Raw genomic sequence first — 11,894 nt, 5'->3', positions numbered from 1 at the left:
CAAAATAAATCTTTACATTTCCAAAACACCAACCAATATAAACCATTCTTTAACTTTTCAAAAGATTTATATATCTCCCCAAGTCCCGATCGATAATAAGAGATACCATTAGGTCCATTATTGTTATTCTTAATGACTTGCATGCTAGCAGTTTTGTGAAAAGTAACTTTTACTAAAACGAATGATATTTATATCCATAAATAATTTCGTGTATACTTATTATGTATATATTACAATGCGTTTTGGCAAAAAAGAATACAATTTATCAAGAAAACTGAAGCATACAATTGAATTGGATTAGGAAAGTAATTTCAGAAGAAAAGAAGAAGAATCAAACACAAAAATACAAGAATCTTATATTGTCAACTGCAGGGTACAACATGCTAAGTTAGAATGCCAGCAGATTTACAGGCGCACACAAATAGTTTTATATATATGAGAAAATGTGAAGTAAACGTACGTGTCTCTTAAGATTAAAGTGGTCCAAGTCGAACGATTAAGAGCCAGATTCTCTGGATTCCAATATAGATTATACAACTAATTTTGATGATGTCATCTTATTATACTTATATTTTATCATCGAGTTCATCTCAAGTTAAACTAAGTATATATTTTTAATCAATTACGATTTTCTTTTCTTCCGCAAATAATTGTCGATATTAAGTTGTGAAATAAACATCTCACACACATAATGTATCAAAGTCATACAACATTGTGGCTATTGCTCTTCATTCATTGACCTCAGGCATATTTTACAACATGCGTTCACTTTCCAGTTAATTGCACAACAATTCTAAGATAACTCGCACTAATTACCGGCCCTTCTATTTTACTGAATTTTACTTAAACTGTCGAAATAATTTCGAAGGAGCTTTATTTGTGCATGTCAAGAATCTAAAGCCTTTATATATATATATATATATATATATATATCATTGAAAGAAAAAAGCACTATATATATAAAACTCCCAAATTTGTGCAAGTTAAGCCTATACACACAGTCGCACACATTAAAAACTTAAACTAAAGACTAAACCAGAAATAACAAACTAAGGAATTTACTAGTAAGCAAAGCAAAGCAAATGATCTCATGGGGCACCCATGAGAATCGGATCACCCAAACCCGACCCATGTTTTCCAAGGGCCGAGATGCTTAGAGAACGTTTCCTCATCTTTTCTTTACCCGACCAGAGTCTCTCGACCAGCTGCTGGTTCGCAGTCCGCAGGAAAAGGTCTAAGTTTTGTATGTACTTGTCGTCTTTTGTTGCCGGCTTGTGGTTTTTTTCAGACATTATCGCAACCGTATCTCGTGACTCTTCCTCGTCATCTGTCCAGTAGCTTTTGTCTTCCATTGCAAGATCATCGTACTCCTCATCTGATTTTGTTGACTGCTCATCAACTGATCCCACCTGCATAGATTACAGCAAGACTCATTAAAATCAACCGAGGGGCCTGGTCACCACTTTCTTGCATGGTGAACACATAAAGGAGTAAGAATATCATTACAGAGAGTTTAATTACCTCTTCATGGTCTCGCTTGTTATCGTTATCGTCATCGCTAAAATCTGTATCTGGTTCGGGAGGATCATCCTCGATTTCTTCATCGCTCCCATTCACAGACTGATCCTCCTTTAGCTAAACAGAGAAGATACAAAATCATTAAACAACCTTCCACATAGGAATGACATAAGAGAATAATTTTTAGAGTAGTACCTCTTTAGAAGTTCCTTCAGACATCCTAGGCGAGCTGCAGCAAGAAGAGTAATACCGACTATTAGTTTCAGCTACGTCAGCTCTAGAGTCATCTACACTCCCGGCACGGCTCGTAGCTCCATCACTAGGCCAAGCACTGATTCCAAACAGACCGAACTGAAGATTCACCGGTTCAGCTTTCTGTAAGTATCCATAAACAGGGTGCTCCATTCCATTTTCCTCCATCATCTCATTACAAAAGATTGGCTTCCCGCTCTCATCAACCTTACCACTAACCGGCCAAGTTCTTGCGAACGTGCCATCAGTGTTGAGAAGAGCCATTAGATGCCTAGAAGATCCTTTTCTTTGTATCAACTGAAACATCCCTTTGGAACTCAATGAATTGGCTGTACACTGGTTCCTATACTCATCGTCAATCACTGAGACAGTATTTGTTGTAGCATCATAGAGCTGCTCTCCTGCTTCTCTTCTACGCAGGCAACTAAACACTGTTGCGTGGATCGCAGCAACACTCTTGTCCACATTGGTATTGTTTATCTTGGGAACGAGATGCTTGTCAGCTCGTTTACAGAGGTAGTCCTGTATTGTTCTAATGTTACGTATATATTTCACATACTTGTTTTTCTCTGGGTCAAGCGTCATGTACTTGGCTCTAACTGCAAATCTTTCCAAGTGTTTCTCCTCGTTTGCGATGTAAACCATGAATGGAACTATCGAAGGATGCTTTTTCATCAGTCCCATCTGCAAGTAAGGAAGAGTTAGAATTATTACAACTTCCACCTTACAAAACGAAATGTATTAAAAGAGAACAGAGTGGGGCTTACCACAAAGTTGAGGCTTAAATGGACACCTTCAACAACAACAGACTCTTTCCTTTCTTCCCATGCGGTAATGAGCCTATCGAGATTGTCAATAACCATTTCACTTTGAGCCTTAAATCCTTCTACAGCCATTTGCTTGGGACTCAACAACACGGGGGTGGTTGATTTTGATACAAAATCAGTATGTTGAGTATTATTATTAGCCTTTACACCTTCAGAGGCATTCACTTTTTCGTCCTCAACGTTGTCCAATTTTTTGGCTCTTCTTTTTTTGGCTTTTGACTCAGCAACTGCCACAGGGTCAAGGTACTCTCCAGCATGGTAAGTTGAAGCCCACAGCAAAGGATTTTGCTTTTCATCAACAAAACTCCTCATCATGTGACGGATTGAGTCGGTTGAGACTACCGTTGTAATCCCCAGCCTACTTCCCTAAGAAAAAGAAAAAATCACACATTGTAATGCCTGTGAAAAAACAAGTGAAACAGTACCTAGGCTAATAACCTCAGATCTAGGCATTGTAACGCTTTTTAAATAGAAGTGATGAATATAATACCAGAAGTGCAGAGAGTGTGGATTTGCCACAGCCACTGGTGCCGCACAGCAGAACAGTCACAGATTCTTTCCTCTCTCTGATTCTGTAGAAAATGAAAAAGATCAAATGAGGTGCGGTTACAAGGTAGCTAAGGTCGCATGGAAGCATTCAATCTAAAATCTTTAAGAGTAAGCTCTGATTACATAGACAATTCCGTAGAAAAAAACCTGACTGACTACAGTTCCTATCAAATGTTTCTTAGAGAAGCAACATACGGTTCATAACAACATATATGTTCCTAAAGATAAGAAGTTTACCTGCAAGCCAGAATCAAGTCAGCCCTTTGGTCATGACCCACATACTTATATTCAGCCAAAGCATCACAGACAACGTTAACGAATATCTCCCGCGAAACAACAACGGTAGTTCGCCTTTTATACATCTCAAAAGGCTTACTTTTTCTCTTATCAACATCATCAGTAGCCAAACTGTTAACTGGTGAAGTAGCAGCATCATCACTTGTCTTGTCAAAAACAGAGCCTTTCCCATGAGAGGGTGAAAGGATCAAAGATCCCTCACTTCTTATTAACTCAAATACTCTTCGACTGATCTGCACACAACACAAACATAAAAAAAAAAAAAAATTAAAAAAAAAACAGAACATCAGAATCTTTTTTTTTAAAATTAACTTGCCAAAGGTTTTGCAACAAAAGAGCAGCCATAAATCAGGACCACCACAAATAATGAAACTTTTGTCTTTAGTTTCAAACAAAAACCATTACCTTTACAAGATTTTAAGCAAGCTCATGATCAGTAAAAGCCAGGGAAGAAAAAAAATCCAAATTAGAAAAAGTAACGAACGGATTAAAAATCATGCTTAGTGTATCCCTGACAAATAATTAATTGAGAATCATTCACATTCAAATTAACAAGACTTAAGAATAGACCATGTCGGTCGAGACAGTAATGCCAAAAAAAAAAAAAAAAAAACACGAAATCAAGACAAACGTGTTTAGTCCTATTCATCAAATTCAGACACATCACTAGTGTTCCAGAAAGAAAAAAAAAAGCCAGTTCGTTAATCCAAAAATAATAATCCCAAACCACTAAACGACAAAAAAAGCTTAATGATGAAGAATCGTGAATCTAGTGAAAGCGATGTGTGAAACAAATTATCTCCAAAAAAAAAAAAAAAAGGGTGTGAAATCAGAGATGAAGGACCTTGAAGGCGTGACGGGCTTTGCAACCCATGAGCTGAAGAGTACTCTGTAAAACAGGACGAGTATACCTAAACGAATCTTTCCAAGTCCCGCTTCCTTCTTCTTCCACCGCCGTCTCCGTATCCGTACCGTCGACCACCACTATATACATCACCTTCGTCGTCTCCGCCATGTTTGATCTCTATTACTCTATACTTTATATACAAAAACATTAAAACGAATCTCGAATTAGATATTATTTATGGTAATATAGCATGCAAGACACAAATTTGGGAATGCAGAAAAAAGAAGAAGCGTGTACCTGTTTATGGGAATGAGTAATTAGAGAAAGCGTGTCAAAAATTAGGGTTTTTTTATTTTAGAATCAGAAGAGATTAAGAATGTATATATATATGTATTGTTGTTGTTAGAAGAAGAGGAAGAAGAAGAAGATGTGTTTTTTGGTTGTTGTTGTTGTGGCCATTTTGTGTCAGCTTTGTTCCACGCATCGCTTCAGTTAAGCCTACACGAGTCTCTCTCTTTAAAGCCACCTTCTCCTCTCTCTCTACAGACGAAAAACTTTAAAAAAAACAAAATTGTTTATTTGTGTATTTTGTATTACTCAACCTGTATTTTTCTTTTCCTAAAAAAAAGTTACACCTAACTTTGTGTTTTTTTATTCAACTTAACACTCTTTGGTTTGGTGTATAATCCAATTTGATTTATATTTATGACATCGGGTTAGATTTCGATTAAATCTGGTTTATATAATAAAAATTATAAGTATAGCTAATTTTAAAATTAAATATTTGTGTCAATCAAAATGCTAAGGGTAAAAATCCTAGGATATACAATTTTAGTGGTTTTTTTTAGATAAAGATATATTTTTTTTACTGTTTGTATCGTTAAGATTTCGGTTAGAAGAAATTATTAATTTTCTATAACCAAGTGTGTTTTTTTTGTTTCTTGTTAAAATATAACCAAGTATTTCGCCGACCCCATTTGATCCGGTCTTTTGTCAACATTTTTATTAGGATCTAATTCTTAGAAGGAAAAAGTACTTCTCTATATGTCTTAATGGTTTTTTAAAAAATAAACATACTAGTAGTTGTTACTATTGAATTTTAAATTCTGTGATCTCAGTTCGTGTAAACTGTAAAAGAATAACTCAATTCAAAACCTTCACATAAATTTTTTAATATTAATCTGTTTGAGAAATTTATCTTTACTTAAATCTGTTGGAAATGAACGGATCATAGAGTCGTACGACGAATACGAACTTGCTGAACAACATTTTTTTTTTGGCTAAACATTAAATTGCATCATAAAAATGGTAGATTACGTGAGATATTTTTACTCGAGTCTAAAAATCCAAGATTTTCCTTAAAAAGATGAAAACACATTGACACTCACATTTGACAGTATTATGACCCACAAATTATGTGATTAAATTCAGGAACTGGTAATAAAGATGACCCACAAATACACTTTTCAGTTTAAAATTTAGTTAGCCTAACCAAATTTTATTTTCTATTCATCGTTAAAATGAAAAATTTGGTACTCTACAAAATTCATTTTTACAAAAAAACAAAAAATAAGAATATTTATTTATAAACTGTTTATTTTAATATAAAAAACATTGAAAAAGAAAACGAATTTAACTGAATTATTCAACCACATGATTCATATCCTTCGTTAAATCTTAACTGTTGATTTTTTAAGTCTTCCTGGGACAATAATTATTTTCCTACTCAAAATGACTAAATTCGCCTTTATCTATAACGTAAATTACGCGTACAGCGAGTTGAATAGGCTCCTAGATCCAAGGGTATTTTAGGGAAGTCAATCAAAAAGTTTCTTGGGCCTTCTCGATCGCATTCTAAAGGCCATCCTGTGGTGGACCCATTAGACTAGAATCAAGACGGGGTAAACTAGTAATTATCATGGCAGAACAAGGACAGAGCTGACTGTGTCAAAAAGGAAAGAAAAAGACAGAAAAGGACAAGAATGGGTCAGAGTACAAACGTTACATCCATGAACGTGTTTACTAGTAATGGACCCTGTCAATTATTTGTATATTCTTTTGCTTTGTAACCGGAGTTTCATTGCTTGTTCTTTTATATGTTCAATAAAAGAACAAATACAAGAATTACACATTATTGTAGGAAACAAACTTAGATAGAACGAACGTTAGGCCACTGATCCCCTTCGAATATAGTTTCATTGAAAATTTTCCTTAAACTTAATTTGTGTTTCGGGATATCAAGAGTATTTGGTTGTCATCCTCATGCCAATACAATACAAATACGCCCATTCTTCTTCAACTCGCAGCTCCTTAAGCACTCGAAGACTTTTTTTTAACAAAAAAAAAAAAGATTCGTCGGTTCAACATTATGATCGATTTAGGTTAAAGAATGATTGGTGTCGCACTGGTAGGATCAAATTTTATATTTTCATAAAGAGAGAGGCCTTCTATAATTGTGAAAGAACATTTAAATTTCTTTTGAACATTTAACTTGTATCAATTGGTCACGCTTATGGCCGATCTATATAACTGGGTTTTATGGGAGACCCCACCACTAAAGTTACAAGATCGCTAAACATTCACAAAAGGGAGTCTCTTTTTTTATTTTTTATTTTTTTTTGCACGTTGGAACATAAAAAAATATTATATTCATTTTTAAATTCGGGTTTAGTCTCCGGCATCTCTTGCTTCTGTAGAGGAGATGTCCGGCTTTCTTTCCAACATCGGTGGTATCGTTTACACCGTTGGTCGGCTCGCTTCCAACACTTGTTGGCTCTTTCAGCAACGGTGGCTGGCTTTCTTCCGGTAACGATGGCTTACATAGTATCGTTTTGACCGGCTTTTATCTAGAGGATCTGTCGTCCATCTCTCGGTGGTTCTTCGATGCTTTTGGTTCCAGATTTTGTTTTCTTTTGTTGTCTCAATCGATTTAGATTTGCTTTTGTGGCTTATCTTTCATTTGCCTCTTGATTTCTCTTATCCTTCCTTTGATCAGAATTTGTCATTCTTCGATCTTTCCTTTCTTAAGGAGTTTAATTTGTCTTTCAAGCGTATTGGGGTTCTCAATTTAAAAGGATGAATTGTTATTTGTCGATTGAAGTTTAGTTCGGTGAATCTGGTTCGATATGAAGTAACTGATGATGGTGATGGTCCTCTCTTTTGCTGCAACTTATCTGGATCGATTTGGATCTTTTAATTTTAGTATTTAGGTTCATGGTGGTTTCATTCGAGATGGCGAACCATCTTTCTCTGGGAATTTTGTGCTATGGCTGTTCTTGACGAAGAAGATTGGGCTTGGGTCCTTTGTGCTTGCTCGAGCTTCCATCGGATTGTCTGAAAATGATGATTATGTGAAGTGTGCGGTGGTTTCCGGTGGTTTGGAGATCGGTGGTGACTGGTGTTGCAGAAGTCAGACCGGTGACTCCTTTCTCTTCTCGTCCCACATGTCCTCAACTTGGCTTCAGATCGTGGCATGTGGTTGTTGAGTTGGATATGGCAGCACTCTTTCCTTATGTTTAGGTTTTATGTTTGCTTAATAAAGCTTGTTTTTTTGGTTAATCTCTAATGGTTAACCGACCAGAAGTTACAGATTAATTGGATTGCACTCATAGTTCGGTTGGGTCGCGCGTTAAGCATAAAAGTTCTTGGGACTGGAGTTAAGTGAGAGATTCAGTTTTTCTCTTAATTTCTTGCAAAGCTTGTCTTAGTGTTTTTACTACTTTTGCTTTGTAAATTTTGGCTTTGTTGTTGTAACCCTTTCTTGGGTTTTCAGACTGACTTTTGAAGAAAGTAATAATACTCCGGTTGACAAAAAAAAACTCGCACATAAGTTTTGTTGTTTGTTGTATTTTGTAGGAAAACACTTTAAAAAGCATTAGGAGTTTCAATACTTTGAATACATACATGCATATAAGCAGTTCATATTATAACACAACTGAAATTCTTTTCTACGATCTTTTGTTGGTTTTTGGTTGCAAATGGCCAACTATATTCTTCTATATTGTTACGGCCATCAAAAAATTTAGTATTGAAATTGACCATATTTGTCTGTACAATTAATATAAGATATTTTTCACGCCAAATTGTTTAAGTTAATTAATATAGAGATGACCATTTCACAACCTTTAACATCTGGTTCGATTAGCTGCTTATTAGAGTTTGGCACCACATATATATCGGCAAAGTTTCCAGCTAATTTCTCTTTCTTGAAATGTATGTATTACACATGGATTGAGCATAGACTTAGTTGGGTCTTTTGTATAATATGTCTAGTATGCTTAATTATATCCACAATTCCTTTTTATCAAAGAAAAAGATAAAGAAATCCATAACTCCACACATATCTTTTCCACTACATTTTAGTTTTTGGAACGTTGCATGAGAATAGTTTTTTCCTTTTATATCCGGCGCAAAGTTTTCTTTTTTAAAAATCTTAACAAAAAAGTTTATTGTAGTGATATTTTCTAAACTTGCAAACCAATCTTTAACGACATATAAATATATACATTTGTCGACTTCAACATTTGTTTCATATTATATGTGTTTGCCCAAAGAAAATGTATATATTATATAGCTAGATAGTAGATATACAAACACAAATTAATAAGAGTTACGATATATATATATATATATCTATTAGATATATTGATGAAATATATTTAATCTCACCCTTATTTATTTTAATCACAAGAAGCACAAATTGTAACAACGCTATTTTCTTTTAAATATAATTTTAACATTAAATTAAAAAAAGATATATGGATGAAATCACAGAGACTGCTAAGAAGACTTTATCTTCATTTTCATTGACTTGATCTTCAATTCTTCATCGTTTTCATTTTCTCTGTTGAACTCTTCCCCTTTTCAAAGAAATTTTAGATGTTTTTTCCTGATTTATATAATAAAGTTATATGTTTGAACAGCCTAGTGCCAAAGAGGCTATCACATCTTGTTAAAAAGGCAAAGCATTAGCTACCAAAATTTCTTTATTTTTGATCGTATTTAAATATATGCAAAACGAAGATACAAAATTTATAATATAAATACTATGTTACGTGTCTCTGATACAAATTTTGATACTTATACTAAAACACACACAGACACACATATATATATATATATATATATATATATATATATATAGATATCATGTAATCATTCCCAAGTCAAAACCATATTATTCGTGAATTAAACGAAATAGACATTATTATTGTGTTCTTCTTTATAAACAGTGTATCTAGAAGTGAAACAAATTTTTTTAGAAGTTTACTTACCCTAAAACTGGTAGTTTGAGTTAATATTCTCTAATAAATTATGAGATCTATAATCTAACTTTGTCTAAAATAAAATTAGCTGACTCAGATATGTTGTGAAAAAGATGAATAAATTTATATTTTCAAAAGAATAAAAATAATATACATTCATAAGCAGCCAAATGAGAGTACAATCAATCAACTATTTATAACTTTTGGTCACTGTCTCGAAATATCGACCTAGGCAACTTTATGAGAGTAGAGGAAGAAAGTACCATCTTGAAAGATTATATATTCGACTTTGTAATATTTATATGTGAGTGGGTATTTTTAGTTAACCAACCAGCCTTGTATATAAACCATATTGTATGTCCTACCCAAAAAAAAAACCATATTGTATTACACATTGATCGGAGGCTTGACCCTGAAATTATGTTGACCAAATGTGTCTGATATGACGGCGATGGCTTCGGCTGTCAGAATTAGTCATTCCCAGTGATCGTGAGGAGTTAATATATATGTTCAAATGCATATCTCTTTTCAAAGTTAATAAAAAATGATCGATATGGTAGCATGTACTCCTTGAATAGGGGGAATATGAAAATAAATAAATAGATAAGCTGCAGCCAAATGTAACTTCTATTGTATATCCAAATTGTGGTGTTTGGTATATGTACATTAATCAATACTAGATATTTGACTCGGAACAAGATAGAAGACCAAGTTATTGAAATCTTCCATTACGAGACAAAAGTGATTAACAAGGGATTAAAAGGCTCTTTAAAGAATACTTATAATATAAGTTCTTGAGCAATGTGTAAGTCTGTTATTAACTTATCAATATAAACTTTCTGCTAATATGAGATATACACTACCCGGATTTATTTATATAGTAAAGAGGAAGAGATTTTGGCAATCCTATTCAATTAACGATGAGTAAGTGGAAAGTATAATTTTTTTAAAAATACTAGTAAAAAGCCAATAGTAATGGATTTTGTTTGTCAGTATTAGCAACTGAATTTAAAGGTCGAAGAAGGATTAATTGGCCTTAATTGAGGTCAAGGGACGGATAATTCATATTACCACCTTAATTGAGAAAGTCATAAGACTTTACGGACATGCACTTCTTGTGTATATCGTGTGTGTGTGTGTGTCGTATTCGTGTCATTTGATCCATATCCATCAAGATGAAAGCTTAGTCTAATCAATAGGAAAAGCTTGACAAATTAGTTTAATTATTTATTTTTTTTGACAAGCAAAAAAAAATTAGTTAAATTATATTTTGAACAATCATTTAACATTCTAAAGAAGAAATTAGACACCTACAAATCATACAGTAAAATTGGTAGTTTCCTTTTGACCATTTTTTTTTTGTTCTTCTATCTTTGTACAATTGAACTGTCCATTTATTGAAAAAAAAAAGAAGATGCTAAAACCATGACATGAATCAATTACAAGAAGAAATTAGACACCTACAAAAGATAGACGTCATCGCATCAATTCCATGCATACAAAGCCATTCCACAAGCTATGCAACAGCATTGACGGTCACAACAAGTTCCTTGATATTGCGAATATCAGACCCAAAACCACTCTAAGGAACACCAATGGCAACATCCTCTGCACATTGAAATGCGCCAGAGCAAACGAAACTGAAACTCACAAGAATAGCATACCAAACTGGCAACTGAAACTTGATATATGAGCCAAGAATGTGATCATCAATGAATCAGAAAGCAACTACCCACCCACGGAATCACAATCTGAAAAAGTTAATGGCAAGGACACAACGAATAATCATCACAGGTGAAATTGAAAGCTTTGGAATATAACTTATTTTTCTCATTACTGTATGTTTTGCATCTTCTTTACGAACCAAGGCATCTATAATACTAATAAAAGGCCGAAAACGGTGTCGCTGGACTCAATGTTTTGTGGGCTTTCTTTAGTTTTGTGGGCTTTCTTTTATTTTTTCTGTGACCGTTGTTGCGGTAAAGTTTTTTTTTTTCTGTGGACTGTGTAAATTTTCACAAACATTTTTTTTTCTTTCACATTGTTACAAAAAAAAAAAAAAGACTATGTATAAAAAGTGTTTTTTAACAAAATTGCCACATTTGTTAACTAAAGTTGTGGATTCTACCACATTTGATTAGGCTTTTCTAATATACAATATTGTAAAAATTGAATTACTTTTATAATCTGGGACGACGTTGTCGAAGGTTTGTGTAAACAAATAATTAATTTGAATGTTTTGTCAATGTGCATGTCTTGTCTTTTCATACTTTCCTGTAAAAAAAAATTATTTGTTTCTCTGTTTTTTCATTGGGTGCATTTATTATCGATATCTTTTAT

General features: G+C 33.7%; 1 protein-coding gene across 2 annotated transcripts; it reads right to left on the bottom strand.

The window, feature by feature from the left end:
• Positions 1-935: 935 nt before the first annotated feature.
• Positions 936-4,873, bottom strand: LOC104726666 (P-loop NTPase domain-containing protein LPA1 homolog 1). 2 transcript variants are annotated; one of them, XM_087474981.1, is made up of 8 exons: positions 4,588-4,873; positions 4,288-4,480; positions 3,384-3,676; positions 3,088-3,169; positions 2,538-2,963; positions 1,714-2,454; positions 1,522-1,635; positions 936-1,409 (listed from the first exon to the last, which is right to left on the bottom strand). In XM_087474981.1, exons 2-8 carry the CDS (start codon positions 4,456-4,458, stop codon positions 1,089-1,091), a joined length of 2,148 nt encoding a protein of 715 aa, XP_087331107.1. In that variant the 5' UTR covers positions 4,459-4,480; positions 4,588-4,873; the 3' UTR covers positions 936-1,088. The 2 variants fall into 2 exon arrangements, with proteins under 2 accessions (XP_087331107.1, XP_087331108.1); XM_087474982.1 differs by having other exon boundaries at positions 4,288-4,475.
• Between the last annotated feature and the right edge of the window lie 7,021 nt (positions 4,874-11,894).

This window comes from Camelina sativa, chromosome 11, assembly GCF_030686135.1.
Source record: "Camelina sativa cultivar CO46 ecotype springtype chromosome 11, ASM3068613v1".
NCBI classification, from domain to species: domain Eukaryota; kingdom Viridiplantae; phylum Streptophyta; class Magnoliopsida; order Brassicales; family Brassicaceae; genus Camelina; species Camelina sativa.
This window is presented reverse-complemented; position numbering and strand designations above follow the sequence as displayed.